At 44.4% G+C, this 26192-nt stretch overlaps 1 protein-coding gene across 4 annotated transcripts in view; it reads left to right on the top strand.

Moving 5' to 3' along the window:
- ST7 (suppression of tumorigenicity 7) overlaps positions 1 to 26192 on the top strand; it is a 104351-nt gene that overhangs the window by 53817 nt on the left and 24342 nt on the right. For all 4 annotated transcript variants that reach the window (XM_083574545.1, XM_083574544.1, XM_083574546.1 and 1 more), the window contains exons 2-8: positions 5410 to 5492; positions 9623 to 9782; positions 11774 to 11828; positions 13155 to 13270; positions 14141 to 14216; positions 17138 to 17292; positions 23036 to 23133. In XM_083574545.1, coding sequence (XP_083430671.1) covers positions 5410 to 5492; positions 9623 to 9782; positions 11774 to 11828; positions 13155 to 13270; positions 14141 to 14216; positions 17138 to 17292; positions 23036 to 23133 — 743 coding nt within the window. The remainder of the gene's footprint in view (positions 1 to 5409; positions 5493 to 9622; positions 9783 to 11773; positions 11829 to 13154; positions 13271 to 14140; positions 14217 to 17137; positions 17293 to 23035; positions 23134 to 26192) is intronic.

The following is a 26192-nucleotide window of genomic DNA, read 5'->3' as shown; positions in this document are numbered from 1 at the left end:
TTTTAAAAGAAAGCAAATGGTCGTAATGGGAGAGCTCAATGGGACAGAGGAAAGCAGGGTGGAGCTAAAACTTAAACACTGAATTCAAATGTATGTTTTCTACTTAAGCCGTGGATACATATGAAAGGATTATTGTATTAGGATTCAGCCTTTAATCCAAGATTCTTCATGTGAGACTTCAGGCGCTTCCTGACTTTTTGCTATTTTCAGGTGGGATACATACAGGCCAATTCAGATCATACTCTTACAGTTGAATGGAAAGCCTTGTGCAACAAACTCACTTCCCAAAAAGTCTGGTCTTTTTGCAGTATGGAAAGTGATGGGGAAATGCCCTGGAAAGTGTGGGATTTCATTTACTTTGATGTAACGTCCTCTAACCTCCCAGTAAAGAAAAATTAGAAATTCAGTCATACCTTGGATCCTGAACGCCCTGGAACTCGGATGTTTTGGCTCCTGAACACCGTAAACCCGGAAGTGATTGTTGCAGTTTGCAAGCGTTTTTTTGGAAGCCGAATGTTTGACGGGGCTTCCACGGCTTCCAATTGGCTGCAGGAGCTTCCTGCAGCCAATCAGAAGCTGCGCCTTGGTTTCTGAACGTTTTGGAAGTCGAACGGACTTCTGGAACGGATTCCGTTTGACTTCTGAGGTATGACTGTAATTCTCACTAACTAACCAACATCTTCTAATCTCCCTGCAAACAAATCAGGACGAATACTCAATAAATGAATATTCTGGGAGAACCCTGAGGTGTCAATATGAGGGAGATCTTGCAGCTGGCAAAGGTACTGTTTGCTGTCATTCTTCGGGCAAAGGAGTGTTTTTGCACTGACCATAGGTCATAATCAGCCACCTTTCTTGTAAACACTGAAAGCACATAGAATCAGTGCAGCTGGAGTTGCTCTGCTTTTCTCAAGAGAAGAGGGAAACCCTCTGTACAAGAAGAAGAGAGAAATGTGCTGACCAGGTGTTTTCAAAGAACCAGAGCCATTAATCACATTAAATGACTCCCGATAATGGGTTTTAGTTTGTTGGCTTTGCTCTCAATAAAGCTTAACCTCATAAACCTTTGTGCCATGTAAACAGGATACCTACTATAACTCTCTCCCCCCCCCCCACACACATTGACAAAGTGCTTTTGACTGAAATCAAATCTGTATGTCAACGAGGAAAATAATAATCATATGTGCTTCCTTATGCATATTATTTAGATTATGGAAATATTGACAAAAAATAAATGTTGGAGAGGGATTTGTGGCATTTCTAGACAAATACAACTTTTGTCATAACAGGATGCATATATTAAAATGGAGAAGAAGCCTGTTATCATAGTTAGCACTCCCCGCAAAGGTCTAGCAATTGAATGCTCCTCCTCGCTCGTTGAGACAGCCGCATATGCCAAGATACTGATCATTTTTATAGCTCTGTCAAATGTTTTATGGCAAGCAGCACTTATTTCCTTTGTTGCTCTCCATAGCACCGTCTCATCTAGTGAGCCTAATATGCAGTGAAATAAATTAGCGCAGCAGTTTAGAGATGTAGCATAATTGCAGCTGCCTGGCAAGGGCCTGTTTAGCAAGCATTTAGATTCATGTGGTGCGTTGACTCTTCTGCAGCTGCATCTTATAGGAACTGGAGCCTGACGAACTGTGCATTTTCGTCCTACAAGAAAAAAAGGAAACCGGATGGTTGCTGCGCTTGAAACAAGGAAATGAGCATCGGGTGTAATACCTCCAAACAGGGACACCCAGTACCTCCAGAATGAATCAGGAATATTCAGCTAAAAATATTATTATACAATGAGGGGGAGGGGGTGTTTTTTCTGTCGCACACAGAATCCCAGCCAAACCTTGCAGCTAGAAAACTAAAGAATTTGATAAAAAGTTTTTATTAAATACAGTCATACCTTGGGTTAAATATGCTTCAGGTTGAGCGCTTTCGGGTTGTGCTCCGTGGCGACCCGGAAGTAATGGAATGCGTTACTTCCGGGTTTTGCTGCTCGCGCATGCGCAGAGGGGCAAAATGACGTCACGTGCATGCGCGGAAGCGGCAAATCGCGACCCGCAGGCGCAGGTTACGTTTGCTTCGGAATGTGAACGGGGATCCAGATCGGATCCTGCTCGTATCCAGAGGTACCACTGTACACTCACAACATTGCCCCCCACCTTACTTTCACAACGTTCCTGTATTCGTACTGTGTGACAATAAATACAGTACAATCAATCAATCAATCAATCAGGTAGAAGGGGTTGTGTGGTCTTTGGATGAAGGAAACGATGGGAAGGGAACACGGTCTTGAGTAGATCGGCCATGCTAGTGTCTCTTGTTTAAAATGTGTGTGAAGATGCTGTTTGACCCCGATTCCTCCACTCTCCTGCGGGTTAAGAAAGATTTAAAATCCCAGAGTAAGATAAGAACTGGATTGCTGAGGAACCCAAAGGTTGAAGACAGACAAGTAACTCATGAGTTTACATAGATTATGCGTATTGGACTAGTTCTCCATGATGTGTCTCAGCTATACTGCTAGAACTCATACAGTTGAAGATTCCTTAAAAAAAAAAGAAATGTGACAGGAGCGGGGGAATCATTCACATAAAAAAATACAGTGGTACCTTGCGTTACATACGCTTCAGGTTACATATGCTTCGGGTTACAGACTCCGCTAACCCAGAAATAGTACCTCGGGTTAAGAACTTTGCTTCAGGATGAGAACAGAAATCGTGCTCTGGCGGCGCGGCAGCAGCGAGAGGCCCCATTAGCTAAAGTGGTACCTCAGGTTAAGAACAGTTTCAGGTTAAGAACGACCTCCAGAATGAATTAAGTACTTAACCTGAGGTACCACTGTAGCGCAGTTAGGCTAGAACACTTATTTTCATAGCTTTGTTACTGAGAAGAAAATTTGGCCTTTTGAGCCCCACTTTACAATGTGCGTCAGTAAAGTGCAAACACGGGTTTACAATTGAGAGCGAGTCTCATTAGGACCTGCCAAGGCTTGAACCCAGGAGCCTTTGATTTTGTGTGTCACTGCAGTAACTATTGCTGCTGCAACTTGAAGTATTCTCAAACCATGCACTCCTTCCCTCCGCAGGCCTTGGGGCCCACTTGAACTTCCATAAAGGGCTACAAAGAGCTTTGTATCTTGGGCTACACAGCAGGGTCTTCCTGGCTCCGGCGTGTTTCTGTGCACACCTCAGCTCTGACACTTAGATCTTGCATCCCAGCCCTCCTTGGGCGCCTGCTTATGCCTTGGCACTGGCAGTTTTTAAACAGCGCTTGTGTGGCTCTCAGCCATCACCTTGGGAAGGGTCTGACTGGGGAGAGGAAGCTCCCTCAAAATGTTTTTAATATGCTGTCTGAAGCAGGTTGTGGTTTATGCTTAGTAAAAGAAAATTAGATCTTTTTTAAAAAAGCATAATAATAATAATAATAATAATAATAATAATAATAATAATTTTTAATTTATATCCCGCCCATCAGGCTGATGAGTGTTTGTGTGTGAAAGCGTTATTATAGTCCTGGTGGAATAATAATAATAACTAACAACAACAACAATTTAATATTTATACCCTGCCCATCTGGCTGGGTTTCCCCAGCCACTCTGGGCAGCTTCCAACAGAATATTAAAATACAATAATCTAGTAAACATTAAAAGCTTCCCTAAACTGGGCTGCCTTCAGATGTCTTCTAAAAGTCAGATAGTTTATTTCATTGGCATCTGTTGGGAGGGTGTTCCACAGGGCGGGCACCACTACCGAGAAGCCCCTCTGCCTGGTTCCCTGTAACCTCACTTCTTGCAGTGAGGGAACTGCCAGAAGGCCCTCGGAGCTGGACCTCAGTGTCCAGGCAGAACAATGGGGGTGGAGACACTCCTTCAGGTATACGGAAGCATTGGGGATGTACGTTTCTAAATGAGTAAACAATAAGAGAGTGAATCTTTGAGGAAGGGGCTGAAAAAAGCCATGGCACTGGTGACTAAGCCAACTTTCCCCTTTTGCTTGAAGTTGTTCTATTCCTGCTCAGGCAGCAGAAGCAGACAGACAGTAAAGGGAGTCCAAGGTGGCATGGTGATTAGATTTGGGGGCTATTACTGGGAAAACACAAGTTCTAATTCCCATTTGGTCATGAGGCTTACGGGATGACCACCCCTATATTATGGTCTGCACTGCAAAATGTGGAAATTACTGGCATTGCGTACAGGTGAACTGAAAAATGTTCTCCCAGAGGGTTTTTGGGTTTTTTGCTGTGCTGTTTTGAGATTCCAATTTATGCAATAATTTCCTTCCCTCCCCAAAGACACGCAGCTAAGAGGGTGGGATTTTAAGGAACGGAAACAAGGGTTGACAAAGGAGGTGAAGTCTAGAAAGATGTGCAGCAGGGTGCTTCGGTGGTTAAAACAAGACCCATCTTTCAGTTCAAATGGTTTCATGCACAGTAAATTCTTAAGAACCCTTGATTGTGCTGGCATAAAGAATTGTGCTCCAGTGACATATAGGAACAGTCACTCTCTGTAACGAAAGCGTTTCTGCATCACACTTGGCTCAGGCTTTGCTTTTGCCTTGCTATGACATTGTGTAGCTGCTTAGCTAACGCAAGGGATCTGAAAGGGAAGTATTGACATGAAATCTTCCGTGCTTGCCTACTAGGTTTTGTTAACACTGTAATACAGAACAGCGCTCAGGAGACAGGTTGAGCAAGATACTAGCATAACTTTGTTGGCTCGCATCTATATGCTGGCAGAAGGATGCTGAATGTATTTGGCAGTCAACGTTAGGTTTCTCGTTAATCTCTGTCTTTCATGTCATTTCCAGAAGGTAGATTAAAGCTGCCTAGATAGATTGCAGAAACAAAGGCTTGAGTGCCTTTATGTTGCTCTGCCCTCTCTAGTCCAGCTTTGTGCTGGATATAGGAAGCATTAAGGTTTCGCGGGTGGCGCTGTGGGTTAAACCACAGAGCCTAGGACTTGTCGATCAGAAGGTTGGCGGTTCGAATCCCCACGACGGGGTGAGCTCCTGTTGCTCGGTCCCTGCTCCTGCCAACCTAGCAGTTTGAAAGGACGCCAAAGTGCAAGTAGATAAATAGGTATCGCTCCGGCGGGAAGGTAAACAGCATTTCCGTGCACTGCTCTGGTTCACCAGAAGCAGCTTAGTCATGCTGGCCACATGGCCTGGAAGCTGTATGCCGGCTCCCACGGCCAGTAAAGCGAGATGAGCGCCGCAACCCCAGAGTCGGTCACGACTGGACCTAATGGTCAGGGGTCCCTTTACCTTTAAGGTTTCGTATAGAATGCAACATGCTCTGGTTTCTGATGTTTTCAAAAAGCAAGAAATTTTCTTTTAACTTGACTTGCAAATGTTGGAACTGCAGAAGGTTAGAAAATGTCCTATACTAAGTGGTTTTCTTTTTCTCTTTTAGTGAGTATGTTTTTGAACACATTGACGCCCAAGTTCTACGTTGCTCTCACAGGAACTTCTTCATTAATATCGGGGCTTATTTTGGTGAGTAAAATTGTTGCATTTTACTAGTTCTGTAAAACGTTTGAATGTCAGATTCCACATGTAAAAAATAAATCAATCTGATCTTTCTTGCTATTTCTTCCCTACACACCTGCCTCCAACTTTGTGTCTCTGTGTACCTAAAAGAATTTGCATTTGTCATGGGCTTTGTAGTCTCTAGCATCTTCAAATCTAAAATTTCATTTTTGAAAGACAAAATTCTGGAACTGGGACAGATCGTGCCTTGCATACTTCCATTTTCAGCTGTAGAGAGCTTCACTTGCCAACCTGTTTCTGTCAATCTTCTCAAATTGGCCAATCCCATCTTTTAAATCCCTAGCCAATAGGAACCACGAAAGCTTTTTCTGCAGCAGAGTTCAAAATCAGTACATTGTTTAAAATCCTATTTATATTGTGCCATGCTACCCCAGTCTCCAAGGGATTTCAGGGGTTGCTTTAGCCCACAGTCTGTGTCTTCTGTTGGGCAATGAGACACAGTGGAGACTGTGGTGTCTTTATGATATATGGTTTATTTACACAAATATACAACCCGGGTCTACCAGTTGGAAGCCGCGTCGAACGTTTGAGTTCCAAAAGAACATTCACAAACAATCACTTCTGGGTTTGCGGCGTTCAGGAGTCAAAATGTCCGAGTTCAAGGGTGTTAAAGGTACAACTGTAGTGGGTTTTGGACCTCAATTCACTAAAGGTAACTCCACCCTGAGCATTATATTGGGTATCTTCCTGAGAAAGTTTTTTTTTAAAAAAAGAAAAAGCTTAGTCACCTAAAACAGTCATCAGAAGAGCATCCTTATTGAGCTTGACTTCTGTCACTGGAACACTCTAGTAGACTGACTGCCAGCAGCTCTTCAGGGGTTCAAGAGACCTACCTGGAGATGCCAAGGACCGGACCTTAGACTTTTTGCCTGCTTTGGAATTCATGCCTTCCACGTGTTCCAGTGCATGCCGAAAGGCCATGCAAACAATGTGTTCACCAGAGCTGCAATCTCTCTTCAGCGCCTCTCGCTACTACTTAAGGCTTATTCACAAAAGAAATCTCTGAAGAATAACGACATTTGCCAAAGGGTTTAGAGACCTTCCTTGCCTTGCTGTTGTTGTTTTCAAGCAAGAGGGAAATCATTACGGAATTAATTACTGTATCCTGAGTATTCCTTGAACAGATAGCACCTCAAGGCATATGGTTAGCCTTCAGAGAAATTAAAACTTCCCTTGTAGGTGTGAACAAAAGAGGTTTGGAGAGTAGATACTATAGGAAGAGGAGCTGTCTGTTGTTTTTTAAAGAGACCCAACAATTAGGACAGTAAGATGAAGGCTTTCAAAGCACAACTTGGCCATTTTTGCAGGAATTCACAAAGAGAAATTAGTGTTTGGCTGCCTTCCTTTTCATATGCAAATAACGATGATACTAATAACTTTAAACTGGAAGTAATTAAGAATATTCACATTGTTTTAATTTATCAGCCGTGCATTACATTGCATTAAGATGTGGCGATGGGGAAGCAGCCCTTACTATTTTATTTCTTGTACTGCTGGCTCAGGGATATTGGCAGTTATATTAATTTATATATTTTATCATTTCGTTATGCCTTTCTTTAGAAACAAAGTTGATAGATACTGAAATTGTTCAATTTTTTGTTTTAACCACGCTGAATAATTATTTAAGTAATAACTGTAAACTGCTTCGGTTGCTGCCAAGCCAGGACACAAGTATGAAGATGAGTGATAGTCCTGCACTCGATGGTGCTAAAAAGTTATGCTTGGCTGTAGTAGGTGGGCAGGATATGACAAGGGCATGTGATCTCTGAGGCATGTAACCCAACATCATATGGAGAAAGCAGCTAGCTTACAGCTGCATCCTTTGCAAACACAGTTTGGGCCAGAGGTCCAGTAAATATAGGAAAAAGGGTCAGATGCTACTGCTGCATTAGTGCTACTGCTGTTTACACTACGGCATTACGATTCGCTTTGTGCTGTGATGTACGTTGTCATGTAAGGCTACTGAGAAGGGGTAGAGAAAGTGCCAAGGTCAGTTTGGGCTCCCCTCACATTCTTCTTTCTTCTGCTGCTTCTTTGGCGATCGCTCGTAGCCGAATAAGATTGTCTTCCATAAACACAGTTTTAACAATGAGTCCGTAAGTGACTGTGGAGGCCACTTCTGGATCCACACGTCCTTCCACAGTGGGGACATTGATTTCCTGGTGGGAGTTGATCATGATGTGGATTTGCCAAGCTTGCCTTCCTCTTGGCACATTTCTCCCTTGCGTCCTGAGTTCGAGTGTCTTCAAAGCCCATGGCACCTTTGGTAATGGCTGTTCTCCAATTGGCAAGTGTTTCCCAATTGTTGGTGTTTATACTACATTTTTTAAGATTTGCTTTGAAGCGGTCTTTAAACCTCTTTTGTTGATCACCAGCATTTACGCTTTCCATTTTTAAGTTCAGAAATAGAGTAGTTGCTTTGGAAGACGATCATCAGGCATCCGCACAACATGACCAGTCCAACGAAGTTGATGTTAAAGAATCACCCCAAACATATATGCAATTCACATAACTCACTCCAAACAGATATTCAATGCAGATCCTATTCAGGATACATAAAAGAGCACTGTATGCAAACATTCCCCTTTTAATTCTGCAACCTATTTGCAGACAGAGAAGTTTTAGGGGATGCCATTTCACCAAATTTCTCCAGTTTCACAGGGGTGGGGCTTGTCAGCATAAGTCATGGAGCTGCTTTCTCTCCGCCCCCCTTTAAAGTTGTTGGTGTTGCAACCGTGTTGAGCAGCGTGGCCACCATTTTTCACTCTCCACAATATTGCATCATTCCAGGACACTTTGGGGGTGGGGGAGGCAAATGGCAACCAACACACACACACAAAAATGGTGGAGAATATCCGGAGCAAATTCTGCAGTAGATCTATGAAAAGGACAGAAACCAGCAAAGAAGCCTCTTCGTAATAACTGGCTAGGCATTTCCTTCTTAGCATATAACGTTGACTTCTATGAATCGGATCATTCAGCCCAGTATTGTCTGCTCGGACTGGCAGCAGCTCTTGAATATTTCAGGCCTTTCTTAGCTCTGCCACCTGAGCTGCTTTAACTTGAGATGCCAGGGATTGATCCTGTGGCTAATTAAGTACTCCAAGTAGCTCCAGAGCAGGGAGGTGAGACAGACCCAGGAATGGATAGATGGATATTTGCAGCTTTTTAAGGGAAATTATGAGCAATAGGTGAGAAATAGCTTCTTGGTTGCTTCTGTATCGAGCACAGACCCCTGGCCCTTCCATTTAAAGCTCTCTGTGGCTTTGCAATTATTTACCATTATATGTTTGCCAATGATAGGTGGCCACTTATGCATCACCAAAAGAAGAAATGTATCACTGAACAAGGGGACAAAAAAAGGTCACAGATTTGCATATAAGTTGCATATGCTAATTTATATTTATAGATGCAAATTCAGAAATAAATACCATAATTTAAATAGAAATGCAGTGCATCTCACCATAGCGGGGGGCAAGGAACTAGGTTCCTGCTCAGTCACCCAGAATCATAGGGTTGGAAGGGACCTGAGGGTCATCCAGTCCAACCCCGTGTAATGCACTAAAATGCAGCTGTCCCATACAGGGATCGAACCTGCAACCTTGGCATTATCAAACCCACGCTCTAACCAGCAGAGCTAAGCTGGGCTAACCAACTGAGCTAAGCTGTCCAGGTGCTAAATGTCATTGGGCAACTTTGAGGCTCCTGTTTTGTCTTCTCATCGTTTTGTGTCGTTAAATTGAATTTGGAATAGGCAGCCTTTCCAAATACTCTTTCAGTTTCCCCTTGTGTCTCTTCCGCACTCCCTGTTTTCCTTAAAGCCTGTTTTAGTATGTTGGTGGCTCTTGGTGTAGCACCCTATCAATCTCTGCAAGGTTATGATTTATAAAACAACACCGCATATACTAATGGCACTGTATACGGAATAAATAAGGATAACGATTCATCCAAAAAATACCTTTAAATATAGAATCAGAGCTTAAAAGAAAACACAAGTGGCCAGTGGGAATTACTTTGGAGTTAAGGAAAGCAAACTAATGAATGCACATATTCGCTCCTTCTGCTTCTGTTTTTAGATATTTGAGTGGTGGTATTTTCGCAAGTATGGGACCTCGTTCATTGAGCAAGTCTCGGTGAGCCACTTGCGCCCTCTGCTGGGAGGGGTGGACAACAACTCTCCCAACAACTCAAATACAAGCAATGGGGATTCTGATGCAAATCGGCAGAGCGTCTCAGGTAAGACAATTCTGCTTGTCCTGTGCAGATTGTTAACTATAATAGTATGTCCTTTTAAAATGCAAGAACGCTCATGGGTTATGTTTATTACTATTGACAGCAAACCTGCAATGTCCTGGATTGTTTTGTTTTGTTTTAAGTGTTCTATTATCGCTCATGTTCCAGCCTTCAGGTATGGATGCTGATCTCAGAGGCATCTTGGGGTCCTTCAGCCAGTGGCTCCCTAGGGGAAGTGAGTTACTGCCTCCAATCTATTTGTAGCTTGTTTTATTCTGGCAGAGGAAGCGGAACAACTTTGCAAGAACTCGAATAGCATATCACTTCAGAAGCCACCTAGAGCAAACGATTAGCTGCATATGGTGTTTCCTGCTTGGCAGGGGGTTGGACTCGATGGCCCTTGTGGTCTCTTCCAACTCTATGATTCTATGCTGCCATGGGAGGCATCATAGATTGAGCCAAAATATCTTCTCACCTGCAAGCTTCCATTTTTGACTTTGAAATGGAACAGTGTTAGCAGTTGACTTAAAAAGAAATTGAAACATGAGTGGTTTTAGGAATGAATTTATTCACCAAGTCGACTTTCCCCCAGTTGAATCTGCTCCTAGTGTTACTTCATCCTGACTTTAGAATATATTTTAGCTGTTCTGGCTAATAATAATAATAATGATAATGATAATAAAAAATTTTATTTATACCCTGCCCTCCCTGGCCAGAGCCGGGCTCAGGGCGGCTAACACCAGTAAAATTACAATAAAAACATAATAGGGGGAAAGAAACCAATTTTAAATACAGGTTAAAATGCAATTTAAAATGCAGCCTCATTTTAAAAGTAGCCCATAGATCAAAACCGTAAGGGGAGTGAAACATAAGGGTTAGACTGAGTCCAAACCAAAGGCCAGGTGGAACAGCTGTGTCTTGCAGGCCCTGTGGAAAGATCTCAAGTCCTGCAGGGCCCTAGTCTCTTGACAGAGCGTTCCACCAAGTCGGGGCCAGTACTGAAAAGGCCCTGGCCCTAGTTGAGACCAATCTAACCACCTTGCGACCTGGGATCTCCAAAGTGTTGTCATTTGTGGACCTTAAGGTCCTCCGCGGGGAATACCAGGAGAGGCGGTCCCGTAGGTACGTATAATATGTCTTCCCTATCCCACCCCAAAAAAGTGCCATCATAACAAAATATATCCATGCTTTTCCTACCAGTGCATTTGCAACAACAAATAAACTGCAACAACACCAGTGGTGGGAGCTCAGGTAAACATTGCCCCCCTGCCACTGGCTATAGTGCCACATGTTTATATCTATAAGCCAGGAAAGTCAGTACGACATAAATCACATCTACACATATATCGCTCCTCAAAGTCTTATTTAACTGCCATGAGTCCCAGTCAAAAACTCTGGGAACTCTAATAAGCCCCCTCTACTACAATTCTCATGATTCTTGTAAATTAGCATACCAATTAATTTACACACACTTTCTGCTAAAGGTGGATGAATTTCCAGCACCTGCTACTTCCCTCTTCTAGGTAATACTACTTGTACTGGGCAGGTTATTCAGACATCCAAATCTACATGTCCCGCAACATAGTCTTTGGTTTTTGGAGCAGAACATTGCTGGCAACAACTAGCTTCCGGGCCATTTTACAGTTAGAAATAGGAGGGCTGTGAACAATCTCTTTCTGAAATCTTGGGAGGACTGTCGCCATCAAAGCAGACAGTGCAAGGACTGATGGAACAGTGGTCTGATTCAGCATGCTAGCTTCATTTGTTCATATATGTACTAATAATTCATTGGCTCACAGAAGCACTCCAGATGTATATACTGTGGGCGAATCACAGGCCCCCATCTGTTAGATATCACCTGTATATTCGCCTGGTTTTCTTTTAGATGCTTGGAATGCACCTGGAATGACTTAATTTGAAGGCAATTCTGTTTTCAAATAAACAGTAGCATTAACTGGTAATTAGAAGGCGTATATATTTTTCCATTGTTACAGAATGCAAAGTCTGGCGAAATCCACTAAACCTGTTTAGAGGAGCTGAATATAACCGGTAAGTGCTGCACAGAATTGTCATTCAAGCACAGTAGCCACTTTTAAAAGTTATGTTTGAGCACTCGTTCATTGTCACAGAAGAACTTGGGGCCTTATCCAAGCAACACAGTGGACAGGTCCCACATATATTGTATTTTTAATCCTTGTTGGAAGCCGCCCAGAGTGGCTGGGGAAACCCAGTCAGATGAGCGTGGTACAAATAATAAATTATTATAATAATTATTATATGCATTTACACTTAACACTAAACCATGGCTTAGTACAGGGCCGGAAACCTTTTTTTTTTTTAGCCTGATAACTGCATTTCCCCTAGGACAAGGATGGAGAGCCATGGGCCTAGGGGGTCAAAAGTGCAACCACTCCAGACCTCTTTATCACCCCCCACCCTCAGCTCTTTCCATAACCACTCCCTCTTTTCCTAGGCCACACCCCTCACCCACCTTGCTACACATCAGGGGCAGACCTTGGTAATAATAGCGCGATGTGTAAGGCCAAAAATTTTTCACCACCCAGTCAAGTCCTCACACCGCCTTCCCAAACCCAGATAAGTGAGATGCTGGGCTTTGGGAAGGAGGCATATGAGGGTTCTGGCAGGCTTCTAGAGGCCTCCCACCTCCTTCCCGAAGCTGGGAAAGCACTAACTAGGCTTTGGAAGGAAGTGGGAGGACTTTAGGACCTTGTCAGAGGCCTCATCCCTTTGGGAAGGAGGCAGGAAAGCACCTGCTGAGCTGGGTGCCCTGTGCGGGGCTGGGAGGGCATTGCCCTAAATCCGCCTCCTTGAGTATTTTTTGCCTTTCTGGAATGCATCCTTGAATTCTGACAATGACTCTCACTTGCCTGGATAGAGGATATACAGGGCGTGTGTGAGTGTATGTAGAAACTAGCCTACTGTACAAAGGTTGAATTTATATTCACTGATTCACCCACTTTTGCTTCTGGCCCTACACACCACAGGCATGCGACCCCTTCCTTCTGAAGGTTGCCCAGAAAGAAATGTAAAGATATTCATTCACACACACACACACACACACACACACACACACACACAGATATATTCTCCATCCAGGTATGCAGGAGGCAATATCTGTGGTTTAAGGACAAATTTCAGCCTAGAAAGAGCCTTTGGGAGCAGGGCTGTGAGAAGCACGGGGAGAGGTCTGATGGGCCCCCATTTCGGTAGGATGAAGAGGGCTCGGTATATCCAGTAGGATGAAGATTTCTGAGAAGATTTCTGAGACTTTGGAATGGCCCATGGGGAAGATCTTCCGATTAATTTGCGATGGCGGCTTCTGCTATTTCTTGTACTCTTTTATACTCTCTCCAGGTATACCTGGGTGACAGGAAGGGAACCTCTGACATACTACGATATGAATCTTTCAGCGCAAGATCATCAGACGTTCTTCACGTGCGATACGGACCACTTAAGGCCTGCAGATGCCAGTAAGGAGTTTACTAATAAGTGTGCTTGGAAACGTATGACTTGGAGTGAATAGCAAAGTTTACTTCCAAGGAAATAGGAACAAGGTGTCTCGGATCACCTAGGATAGCGCTTCTTGTGTGGTGATTTCTTCTCACGTTCCTCTAGTGCAGGGTGTCCCAAACTTAGGTCTCCAGCTGTTTTTGGACTGTAATTCCCATCATCCCCGACCACTGGTCTTGCTAGCTAGGAGTGATGGGAGTTGTAGTCCAAAAACAGCTGGAGACACAAGTTTGGGAAACCCTGATGTAGTACAAGAGACGGGGGCTTGTGGTCTGCGGGCCAGATTTGGACCAGCACAGGTCCCGATTTGGCCTGCGAGGCCATTTCCCCCAAACCACACCCACTTTCCCCATATATCCAGCGTGACATCAGGAAGTGGAGATGTAGCTGGATCAGATGTGCGACCTGAGCTCCTCCCTGTGGGGGGTGCTCAGCCACACAGCCAATCACTGCAGAAAGGAGATGAGCACAGGGCAAATCATTGTGCAAGGGACTTTGGCAGGTGGGCAGGGCACCCTACCTGCCCATCATCTGAGATAAGTTGATTGACAGATGGGTTGTCCTGCCCACTTGACAAATCTGGTTTGCATTGTTGATTTCTGAGCAAACCATTCTTGGCACGTTTTCCTGTAGTTTCCTCTAACATTGACTGCACAGATGTAAGGTTCCTCTTTTTCTGGACACGTTAAAAGAGTAAACCTGAGGTTTGGAGATAAGGTGCATCGAGACATTTGCCTGATAAAATGCCCCAACGGAATGCTTGACTACAGTTGCGTCCTGTCAAATCACCCCCTCTATTTTTATTTAATTTTAAATACCTTGCTCAACAGTAATGCAAAAAGCGTGGAGGGAGAGAAATCCGCAGGCCAGAATTTCTGCAGCACACGAAGCCTTAGAGCTAAATGAGTAAGTATCTCAACAGTCGTTTGAAAATGTTTTTGCTTTATCATGAACAGGGGTGGGAAACTTACAGCCTTGGGGACCAAATGTGGCCCTCCAAGCCTCTTATTTGGCCCCTAGAGCTCTCCCCAGCCATGCACTTCAATGGCCCGGTTCCACGCTCTCCTTGGGTACCTTAATGTCTTATTGAACTGTGATACTGCCTCTTGTTTGTTGAGAAGGATGGAGGATAGTGTAGCAACCTCTGGCTTTTGTGAGTGGCTGTGATGCAGCCTACTGTTAAAAAAAAGCAACCCTCTTTTTGCCTCTGGCCTCAGCCTCCATGTGGCCCCCAGAAGATTCCCTAATGAGGAAACACTCATTCAGATTGAAAGATTATCCCCACCCCTGATCTAGACTGTTCATGCTAATGTCTTATCTTTGGGAGGGTGAGGTACAAAGTGAGGTAGTTCTCCAAATTTCCAAACTGTGGGCAATAGGGAAGGACGTATATTTTTTCCCCTTTTTTATCTATTGGTGCTAACTGCTGATGCTTGCATGGCAAAGTAGCTTTTAGTAGAGAGATGAGAGCAGGAGAAATTCTGCTATTACTGAGGCCTGTTTATTTATTTCAAACATGGACTTTGTTATTCCTTTAAAATAAAATATGCATTCAATTGTTTTTGATTTTCTGGGCTCCATTCCGAATGTTTCAAGTTAAAAATAGTGGCCTACTCTGATCCAGCCGATGTATTGCCAGTTATTTATTTGGAACACAATCCTGCACAGAATTTTGCTTTGCAGAACTTTGCATGTGCTGTGTGTCTGGACAGTGGTTCCTTGCCTCCTTACTGGGGCTTTGCATACCAGCCGCTCTGCACTGAGTGCCAATGGTCTGCTGAGTCACAGAACAAATGGAGCTTCAGGTAGACACTATTTTTGGCCGGGACCTATTGCAACGGATCTGACTGGCTACAACAGTTATTGCAAATGCTGCACAGCTTCCTGGACTGTGCCATATCCCAAGTCCCGGCTTTGTATGCCTGGGATTTCTGGCCTGGTGATAGTGTGGTTTGCATATTTACGGGACCGCCTCTCCTGGTATGCCCCACAGAGGACCTTAAGGTCCATGAATAACCATAATTTAGAGTTCCCGGCCCTAAGGAAGTCAGACTATCCTCCACCGGGCCAGGGCCTTTTCAGTGATGGCTCCGACCTGGTGGAATGCTCTGTCCCATGAGACTAGGGCCCTTCAGGATTTAACCTCTTTCCGTCGGGCCTGTAAGACAGAGCTATTCCGCCTGGCCTTTAATTTGAATTCAGCCTGAACTTTTATTTCCCTTCTCTTCCCCCCCTCCCCTTTTATGAAGATTACCCGCTCTGAGACCCCACAGCTAATTCTCCCCTGGCCTTCTCGCTGGCCCAAGTGGGACTAATTCAGCCAGCTAGCCCTGGTGAATATCTAATGCTTATTAGATGGATTTTCCCCAAATTGATTTCTGAACTTTGAATTTTATTGTTATTCATGTTTTTATACTGTATTTTATGCTGCTTTTACAATTAAGTGTTTTAAATTGGTTGTTAGCCGCCCTGAGACCGGTTTTCTGAACCAGGAAGGGCGGGGTATAAATAAAAAAATAGTATTTATTATAGCGTGGATCACATCCTTACTTGTGTCACATAGAACCTGCATTTCAGACAGCTACTTGTGGTAAGATCTCTACAGTGGTGCCTCGCAAGACGAAAAGAATCCGTTCCGCGAGTCTCTTCGTCTTGCGGTTTTTTCGTCTTGCGAAGCAAGCCCATTGGCGGCTTAGCGGATTAGCGCTATTAGCGGCTTAGCGGGCTTAGCGGATCAGCTGATTAGCGGCTTAGCGGATCAGCTGATAAGCGGCTTAGCGCCTTAGCGGATCAGCTGATAAGCGGCTTAGCGATCAGCTGTTAAGCGGCTTAGCGGATCAGCTGATAAGCGGCTTAGCGATCAGCTGTTAAGCGGCTTAGCGGCTTAGCGGATCAGTTGCTTAGCGGCTTGGGAAAAAGGGGTGGGAAAGGAAAAAAACCCTGCAGGAACTCGCAAGACATTTTCGTCTTGCGAAGCAAGCCCATAGGAAATTCGTTTTGCGAAGCACCTCCAAAACGGAAAACCCTTTCGTCTAGCGGGTTTTCCGTCTTGCGAGGCATTCGTCTTGCGGGGCACCACTGTATATGGGAAAAGAAGCAATAGGTCCAGGTCGTGCCCAGTTCAAATGAAACTTTCAGGCTGCAGTCTCCATTATCGGGAACAGGAGTCCCTTGTTTATGCAGAGGTCTGGGTTGCAGCCTGTTGCTGCTCCTGCCGTTGGCGGGGTGGCTTCACACATACCTTGCAGAATTGTTCTCCTCCAGTGAAGTGAATGGAGTAGCGCTAATAGACCGCAGCATAGCAGATGCTTCAGAGAGCCTCCATGAACACATCAAATTGCAGGCGTGTTTCCAATCACAAATAGGGACCCGGGTGGTGCTGTGGGTTAAACCACAGAGCCTAGGGCTTGCCAATCAGAAGGTCGGCGGTTCAAATCCCCGCGATGGGGTGAGCTCCCGTTGCTCGGTCCCTGCTCCTGCCAACCTAGCAGTTCGAAAGCACGTCAGAGTGCAAGTAAATAAATAGGTACCACTCTGGCGGGAAGGTAAACTGCGTTTCCGTGCACTGTTCTGGTTCGCCAGAAGCAGCTTAGTCATGCTGGCCACATGACCCGGAATCTGTACGCCGGCTCCCTCGGCCAATAAAGCAAGATGAGCGCCGCAACCCTAGAGTCGTCCGCAACTGGACCTAATGGTCAGGGGTCCCTTTACCTTCCTATCACAATAAGACAGGCAAAAGCTACGTGTTAATTGGATATAGCCTAGAAAATGCCTTTCCCTTTCCTAGTTTGTCTTACTAATGATTGCTTCTGCTGTTTCACTGACAGGTGTGCCACTGCCTATATTCTGTTGGCAGAAGAGGAAGCAACAACTATTGTGGAAGCAGAGAAGTTGTTCAAACAGGCTCTGAAGGCTGGCGAAGGCTGCTACAGGCGTAGCCAACAGCTGCAGCATCATGGTGCCCAGTACGAAGCTCAACACAGTAAGCTAGTCTCTCTTCTCTCTTCGACTAAAAGTCCCAAGACCTTTCAAGAGACAAATAGTTGCTAGTAGTGGGGTAGGAGAACTGAAAATAACGCCGATATATTTCACATCTGGCAACCGTTGCCTATGGAAGTGTATACTCAATTCTAGGAAGCTGTTTGGTCAGAATCAAGTACAGTAGTACCTTGGTTCTCGAACGGCTTAGTTGTCGAACAAATCGGCTCCCGGATGCCGCAAACCCGGAAGTAAGTGTTCCAGTTTGCGAACGTTTTTCGGAAGCCAAACGTCCGATGCAGCTTCCGCTTGAGTGCAGGAAGCTCCTGCAGCCAATCAGAAGCTGCGTCTTGGTTTTCGAATGGTTTCGGGAGTCAAACGGACCCCCGGAATGGATTAAGTTCAAGAACCAAGGTACCACTGTATACACTTTCAGAGTGAATGCTAAATACATTACTTCAGGTAAATGAGCCACCATAGCCGCTAGAGGGCCGTGAAAATTTGTACCCTTGGCTTTGTAGGCTCCTCTACCCATGCACTATCTGAAACCAAAGAAGCGTATTGGTTTGCCACATCTGAAATATATCAGCATTTTTTTCAGCTCTCCTAACACACCTAGTTACCGTATTTTTCGCTCTATAGGACGCACTGGACCATAGGAGGGGGAGAACGGGGGGGGGGAATTCTCCCCCTCTCTGCTCAGCCCTTCAGCGAAGCAGCAGGAGAAACGGAGCCCCTTCCATTTCTCCTCCCGCTTCGCTGAAGGGGCGCTGCGCAGAGAGGGAAAACTGTGCAACGCCTCTCCAGCGAAGCGAAGCGTGGAGAGCAAGAGGGATGTGCACCAACCCCTCTCGCTCTCCAGGCTTCAGGCGGCTATCCGCAAGCCTTCGGAGCACAGCGGGAACTCCTGCTGCAGATAGCTGCTCGAAGCCCCCGGAGCGCAGCGGAAGTTCGCGCTGCGCTCTGGAGGCTTCGGTCTTCAGGCGGCTATCCGCAACCCTCTGAAGGCTTGCGGATAGGTGCCTGAAGCCCCTGGAGTGCAGCGGGGGAGCTCTCCCTCTGCGCTTCGCGTTGCTATCGCTGAAGCCAAGGAGCCTGCATTCGCTCTATAGGACGCACACACATTTCCCCTTAATTTTTGGAGGGGGGAAAGTGCGTCCTATAGAGTGAAAATTATGGTACCCCTCTCAAACTTGCATTTCAGGTAAAAAATTTGCATGCCATTTGTACGCCATTCCTCCTCCAGCGATTTCTGAGTGTTCTGTGGGGTCAGAGGACTATCGTCATTCTTACCATGTGATGTTAGGGTTAGGTTTCTCAGTGAGTTCGATGACTGAGCAGTATTTCAATCCCAAATCTTCTTTATTTGCAAGTGGCACGTTGGCTGCCAGATGTGAATTATTTTTATTTTTTAGCTCTCCTACCCCACCATAGGCTAATAGCACTTTTTCACAGGGTTGTGTGTTACATACCATGATTCTCCCCAGAAACAGCACTGGACACAGTATTCCTATTCTTGAGAATTTTAGCTTTAATTAAAAATAATTGAAAAGGTTTGTTTCTTGTCCTCCGTAAAAGGGGGCTCCTTGTAACTGCTGATCAGAGGTTGCAGCAAACCCCTTTGAAGGTGCAGCAGTCAACTGATGATGTCATTATGACATCAGGTTATTGACAGGTGTGTGATCCCACTCAGCTTTCAGAGTTGGCCAGCAGGGTGTGAGGGAGTTAGGGATCCATTTCCCCACTGCTGCGCTCCAGCATCTGCTATTGATGGAAATGCAGTTATTGGAATTAAACAGTGTAATAAATACTGAAGTGATGTAAGGTAGGAAAATGGAATTAGATGGATATATCAAAATATGCAGGAATGGAGGGGAATTTAAATGAACCTTGGAATGGGAGGGAAGTCACATGTATGGTATAATATGCTTGGTGTGTGTGTGTGTGTGTGTGTGTGTGTGTGTGTAAATGCAGTTACTGGGAGTACTGTGCACACAACCATACATTTGATGCACCTCACTTTCCCCATAGAATCGTGGGAACTGTAGGTCTGCGAAGGGTAAACTGCAGTTTTCAGGATTCTTTGGGGGAAATCAAATGTATGGTCTGTACAAAGCCTTTTATATTGGGGTGGCCAAGAAGTACGAAGGAAGCATTAGTACCATTGAACAAAGACATGTGTGTCGTCCAGTTGTGGCCATTTGTGTTCAAAATGATACTTTTAAACGAGAGCAACAAGTTACCTGCAATAATCATTGCCAAATTTGGAAAGAAGCTGCAAGAGATCCGCTTATTTAACCTGCTGAACTTTAGGAAACAGGAGCCTGAAACATGGCAACAATTTTGAAGGTCACTTTTCCACTTAGTGTGGGAAAGAAGTGTGAAAGTTATGTGTTTTTAGAGTGAGGAGCCTCCCATTGGGGCACATGGAAATAACAGTGTAGAGGATTGATTCAAGCAATCAGCATGTCTATAAAACAGAATACTCAAATTTCACAAACTGTGGGAGGTGACCCTATTGGGATCACTGATAAGGATGGCTTCTCATTTCAGGCACAGTGATCTCAGGCAGAAAATGAAATGGAATGTGTGTATTGAGTGCAGATGAAAAGGTTAGGAGTTGGAGAGGGAGAGAAGTTCTACAATGGGCCTTGCAGCCAGCAGAGTTTACCCCATGATAATTCCAGATATGTTGGGTGGTACAAAATATCTTATCATGGAAGATTTTAGGATTAAAAAGTCCAGGAGACATCTGAGGGCCTCTTTGCATGTGGCATCTGTGAGGCAGAGAGAGAGAGAAATCTCTTCCCAGTGACATTTTAAACACAGCAGAACCCAGAAGTGATTGTCATGACAAATCTAGCCAGATGTTGGTAAAATTACTATTGAACTGCTATTTGTTCCTTGCCTGCTTTTGAGGCACTCAACAAACTAGATGGTTTTCCTTAGATTATCAGCCCATTAAATAGATCCTGCAGAGGATCTTGTTTTAGAATATTCTTTTGACACCTTCCAACCTCCTGTTTCTATCTATTCCATGCAAATTGTTCCTGATAACACAGAGACTGGCAGGGTGAAAGTGTTTGTAACTTGGCTTTCTTCAATTCAACCAAGGGAAATGATTCGCATTCCAGAAAATGCTGAAAAGCCTCAAGTTCTGTAAATAACAGAGTAATCCTACGCATGTCTACTCAGAAGTAAGTGCCATTGAATTCAGTGGGACCTACTCTCAGGTAAATGTAGATAGGATTACAGCCCAAGACCATTTTAGAATGTCTTGAATAGACGCTTTTATTGACTTCATGTTGACCATTCCTTGAGTCACTATAATACAGCTTGGAGGACAAACCAATCTAATTATGTTATATATAACCATGTTGAAAACAGATGTGGTTAATGAGCCCTTTATTAAATACTGAGAAACCATTCTAGAGATAAGTGGTTACTTAATATGAACTACAGCTGAAGGAATTCCCTCTCCTGCCTTATTTATTTTCTCTTTGAAAGTCAGACCTGTTGCTTAATCTGTCTGAAAAGTACAATCATGGCTTTGGGATAATTTGTATGTATTCTGAATGCTTTTGGCTTATATCTTGTGATTAGAAGAGACTTCAAAACGTGAGGACCATAATCTGCAAATACTTGGTTGACAAGTAGGATACATTAGGCCAATGTATGGCGACACAACAAGTGTGTTGTCTTAATACTGTGACTCTGTAGATCATTATCTACATGAACATTTTCTGTTCGGTCCTTAAAAGAGGGCATATTACAACTAAAGAAAGGGTATGATGCCTCATTCTCAAAAAAGTCTTTGAAAAGAGAAAAAAATCCTGATTTGTTCTTTGTTGAACGGTCAATGCTGAAATTTATTTCTATTAATGTTTGTGGATAACTACGATATCACAAGGAACTGTGTAAATTCAGTGTGAAGGAAGAGTTCAGCGTGTTTATATTCACACAACTCTACCAGAGGCAGAAAATCTTGCTGCTTGGTCTATATATATCGTGTGCTTGTGTGTGTGTAGGAATTTGACTTCCTTGACCTGAAGCAAGGAAAGGACTTTTCAGTTGCAGAGGCACTCTTTGGAGGCAGGCAGACCTGAACGCTGCGCGCTGCACCTGGTCTACCAAGGCTGCAGAGTCCAATCTATACACCAAAGTTTTCATGGTTTCTCCACCCCTGCCCCTTTTCATCCTCTAGGCTGGCTGAAGGAGGATGGCTGGGATGGGGAAAGACCATAAGTTTCTTGGTAGCCCCTGCGTAGTGTTGAATAACAAGGGTCTCTTCGTTAAGTCCCACGAGAAAAGACCTCACATCATGTCTATTGCTGATGCTCAAGCTGTGAGTGCCAAAACCCATTCACATGTGTGGTATTGGCAGGGTTGGAGGGACCCTAAAGCTTGCAGAAATAATAATAATACTAACAAAGCTATAATTTTTACAAGAAAAACTGTACTGGGGACCCCCTCTCCCCCCAGAAAACCCCCAAAATAAATATTATCGATGACTATGGAATGTTGACCAACTTTGGGGGTGGGAGAGGGTCAACGGGAAAACCTGGAGGGGGCTGGAATGGAATACTTTGGGTCCTGAGCAGCAGCAATCCTACTTTCATGTCCCATTTGCCCTCCTCCTTCTTGCAGTCTTGTGCAACAAGCCAGCCCCATAGAGACATTAGGGTTTTTTGTTAAAATCATATTAGGCATTCACTGCATGGTTCATCCTTCAATGGGGCTTGTTCTCATGGCCACGAGGTAGGGTGCTTCATGGCTGCAGGCCATCTGTTGTGATCATTGCACCCCCGTCTTGCAATAAGCTAGTAGTGTGCAAGCACTGGTGCTCACATAATCGGTATTTACATGCTTACTGCTTCTGAAAGTGTGCTATTGACAGTGTGCAAAAAAGAGAGAAGGGATTCTCTCCATGGTACTGAACAGACTCAGCTTGTGATGCATAGAACACCATTGCACAGAAGGCAAATTCAGATTCAAATGGCTTTTCCAGTGCTGCTATGTATGGCTGAACTCTTAAGAGCGGCAATCAGCTGTTTACAGTGTACAAAGAATGCCCTGGAGGGATGGCTGACTTGAAACTGGTAGCTGAAAGCATCTCTCCTCTTACAAGAACTCTTTAAATTGCATGATAATGTTGAAAACCCTGGACTCCTTTGGGAGGAAGGGCAGCGTAACAAATTCAATAAATAAATAAATTTGGATTCAGCTGTACAGAAAGCAACCTGCAACAGCAGTAGGGTCATTCACACTGCAATCATTTGTAGCTAAACTTCATCAGAAATGGAAACCTTTTCAGAGAGTCAAGACGATAAACACTTGCCTAAGTGAGGCAAGGTATAGAAGTTTGCATAATTTTGGCATGCATGTGAGTTCTTCTTGAATTAGTGATTAGAATTGTTAACAGTATGCTGTAGAACTGAGGCTAAAGAAAAACCCTCACTTTTTTTTTTATAAGTGTACTTCTTGACTAATCCTATTTTTGACGGGCAGGTTCCAGCTCTAGATCTTTGTAACTTAACAGCGAGGGTTGTTGGTCTATGTACTTTTTATTGCTTCCTTCCACATATCTTTGGTATTCGGCAATAAGAATTCAAAGGAAAGGTTATACCTTACACTTTGAGGATGTTAAATGGAACCTTTGTTCTGTCTGTTTCTGCAAACACTCATCCTCTTAAAACCTCTCCCCTCCTTCTTTCTCTCTCTCCTTCTCTCTCCCTCTCTCTCCCCAGGACGGGACACTAATGTATTAGTCTACATTAAGAGGAGGCTGGCAATGTGTACAAGAAAGCTGGGGAGGACCAGGGAAGCTGTGAAAATGATGAGAGATGTGAGTTTGGATTTGTGTTTATATTTGTCTTATTACCATGCGCAGTCCAAAAAGCATAGATAGGATGCTCACTATGCCTGCCCTTTGAGCATAACCGTGACACTTAAAATACCTATTCCAGCATTGATTCTTTGTGCGGATCCTTCCCAACATTATCCCCAGCTTCATAGTTCCCTGCATGATGAGAGTGGAAGACCTTCTTGAGCTCATGTGAAATGCATAAGGCCCCTAAGGAAATATCCTAACAATGCCTCTATTGGACTTGCTTTTTATTCCCTCTTTCCACTTTCTGCTCCTCTCCTACTGCCTCACTGCATGTAAGGGGTCTGACCAGGGAGATCCCCACTCCCTTACCCTAATAGCGAAAGTTTTCTAGTGAGTTTGATACCTTGGTTTTTCAGTTTGGGCCTTGCCCACAAAGATGGCTCCTTTTCTCAAGACCTCTGGGTAAACGTTGGCTTTTAGTTCTTTCCCACTAATTGGAAGATGATCTCATGCCATGTCATTTGACAGCGCTGCATCTTCAAGACCACAATAGTGGCTTGTCAATTGGAAGGGATGACTCAGCTATGAGATGGCATGGTCACGCTTAGGTTTTGGAAATTTACAACCTGGGAGTCTTCTGATTGGCTAGGAAGACTTGGTTCAGCTGCTAGGCCGTATTGTATGGAGTGACCCTATTCCCTTGTCTGCTGCCGTACACTTTTTCCAACATCTGTGGGGTCCATTGATCCTTTTCTATGTATTAGAACTCAGCTAAACGAGCTTTGCTATTTTTCTTTCGTTTTGCAATTGTGTTCTCTTGCACTCTTAGCAATATTCTCCAATTGTATTTTTTCAGTGGCCTATGAGTTCTCTTTTAATTATGTTGAACAAATCTACCTCTTCAATCTTCATGTGGTTTCTGGGGAAAGTCCTTGGTACTGGGTCCTGTTTCTTGGCCAAACTGTTACTGAGTAATTTTTGTGGGCATGAGTCTGGTTTCCAGCTCTTGCTCCTGTGAATCTCAAGGGGTATCTGGTAAGGTTCTGGGAGTCTCCTGGCCCAGACTGGTGGGACTATAGCAGCGGTGGCTGCTGTACTACCTTGCAGGTTTGGGTTTCAACTCTGGTCGTTTGGCGCCTGCTAGACCAACAAGGGATGGTTTCCAGGGTTTTGGGACTTCAGTCCTCTTACACCCAGTGTAAGGGAGACCCTGCTTTCAAATAAGTGCAGGGCTTCCTGATTTGAATGTTGCCTTTTATTGTCAATGGGGAAGTAAGTACATAAGCCCCGTACTCCCAGATTTCACCGATACAAGGAAGGGAGGCATAACCACCGGACAAATGCTATTATTTATTTTAAAAGGATCAGCATGTAATGGGATGATTCCCTTATCAAGAGTAAATGTGGCAAAACCAGAAACTGATGCAATTACTTTGATTTGGAAAGAGGCAAGTGCGGTGCTGGATGTAACAAAAATGGTATCACAATATATAGGAAGAGAGATTTTTAATTAGGAATCCTAAAATGAGAATTGTTCCTTTCTGGGGGGTGGGGAGAGAGAGGCGATATTAGGCTGATGACATTGCTGATGCTTTGACCTCCCTTCCTGAGCTCATTCCCGCGATACAATTTTCTACTTATCTCAGTTGCTGTCAGCACTCTAGTTCATTTGCCAATACTTAGTACAGCATGTAAGTGCATGCATAGTAGCCCCAAGGGAAATATGCGCCAGTAGTGAAACGGACAGACCTTATCAGGAAATGGGCATCCCCTCTTTGCAGTCTAATTCCATTTTCCTGGATTTTACACGTATTTAGCTCACTACCAACAGCTTCAGTTCCATCATTGTGAAGCTGTCAGACATTCTGCCGCTCTTGAGCTCTAGCTAAATGTAGCCGCATTCTTAGGACCACAAACTTGACAGATGGCCGTTAATGGGGATGATTTCTCCATCTTGAGAAAGGATTTCTCCTTCTACACAAAGGAATCTTGGGGCAGCCATTTAAGCCTTCTAACTCCTTCAGCCGTTTGTTCCCACGGAGCCAAGTCAAGATTTTCTACTTTTGAAAAAAAGATGAATTTTATCTTGCTATTTCTGTATCCCAGGCATAGATGGGAAGATGGACCCCTCTCCCCCGCAGTTCAATGAATAACCATTTTTGCAGCTTCCTTCCACATCACAACATTGGGAGGAAGGGCAGAGGCTATGAGCTTGTTTGAAAGATTGGAGGAAGGTGTGTATGCACCCCCTCCAGATCCAAGGCTATATAAGGAGAAGTGCTAACATGTGAATGCTGACACGTCCTGGGAAACAAAATAGGGATTCAGCAAGCAGCCTTCCAGTGCACTTAAGATCTCAATGGTTAGTCTCATTTCCAGGTTTAAGGCAATATATAACAACCCTGAGATTAAGAGTCTCGTGCTCTACTGACTGAGCTAAGAACCACTGACTGTCTCGCCAGAGTGGTGCATGCTCTAGTTATCTCCCGCTCGGACTACTGCAACACGCTCTACGTGGGCCTACCTTTGAGGGTGGCCCCTGAAACTACAACTAATCCAGAATGCTAGACTGGTGACTGGGAGCGGCCGCCAAGACCACATAACACTGGTCTTGAAAGACCTACGTTGGCTCCCAGTTTCCGAGCACAATTCAAAGTGTTGCTGCTGACCTTGAAAGCCCTAAACGGCCTTGGCCCAGTATACCTGAAGGAGTGTTTCCATCCCCATCATTCTGCCCAGACACTGAGGTCCAGCGTCGAGGGCCTTCTGACAGTTCTCTCACTGCGAGAAGCAAAGCTACAGGAAACCAGGCAGAGGGCCTTCTCGGTAGTGGCGCCCACCCTGTGGAACGCCCTCCCACCAGATGTCAAAGAAATAAACAACTATCGGACGTTTAGAAGACATCTGAAGGCAGCCCTGTTTAGGGAAGGTTTTTTTTGTTTTTTTAAATTTTTTTTATTGTTAAAATAATTCAACATTAATACACATACAAACATACAAACATACATTTCATACAACATACCTACATACATACAACATGCCTACAACATACCTACACTCAATCCCACAGATAA

The sequence above is a fragment of the Podarcis filfolensis genome (assembly GCF_964270895.1).
Source record: "Podarcis filfolensis genome assembly, chromosome: 10".
In the NCBI taxonomy this organism is placed as follows: domain Eukaryota; kingdom Metazoa; phylum Chordata; class Lepidosauria; order Squamata; family Lacertidae; genus Podarcis; species Podarcis filfolensis.
This window is presented reverse-complemented; position numbering and strand designations above follow the sequence as displayed.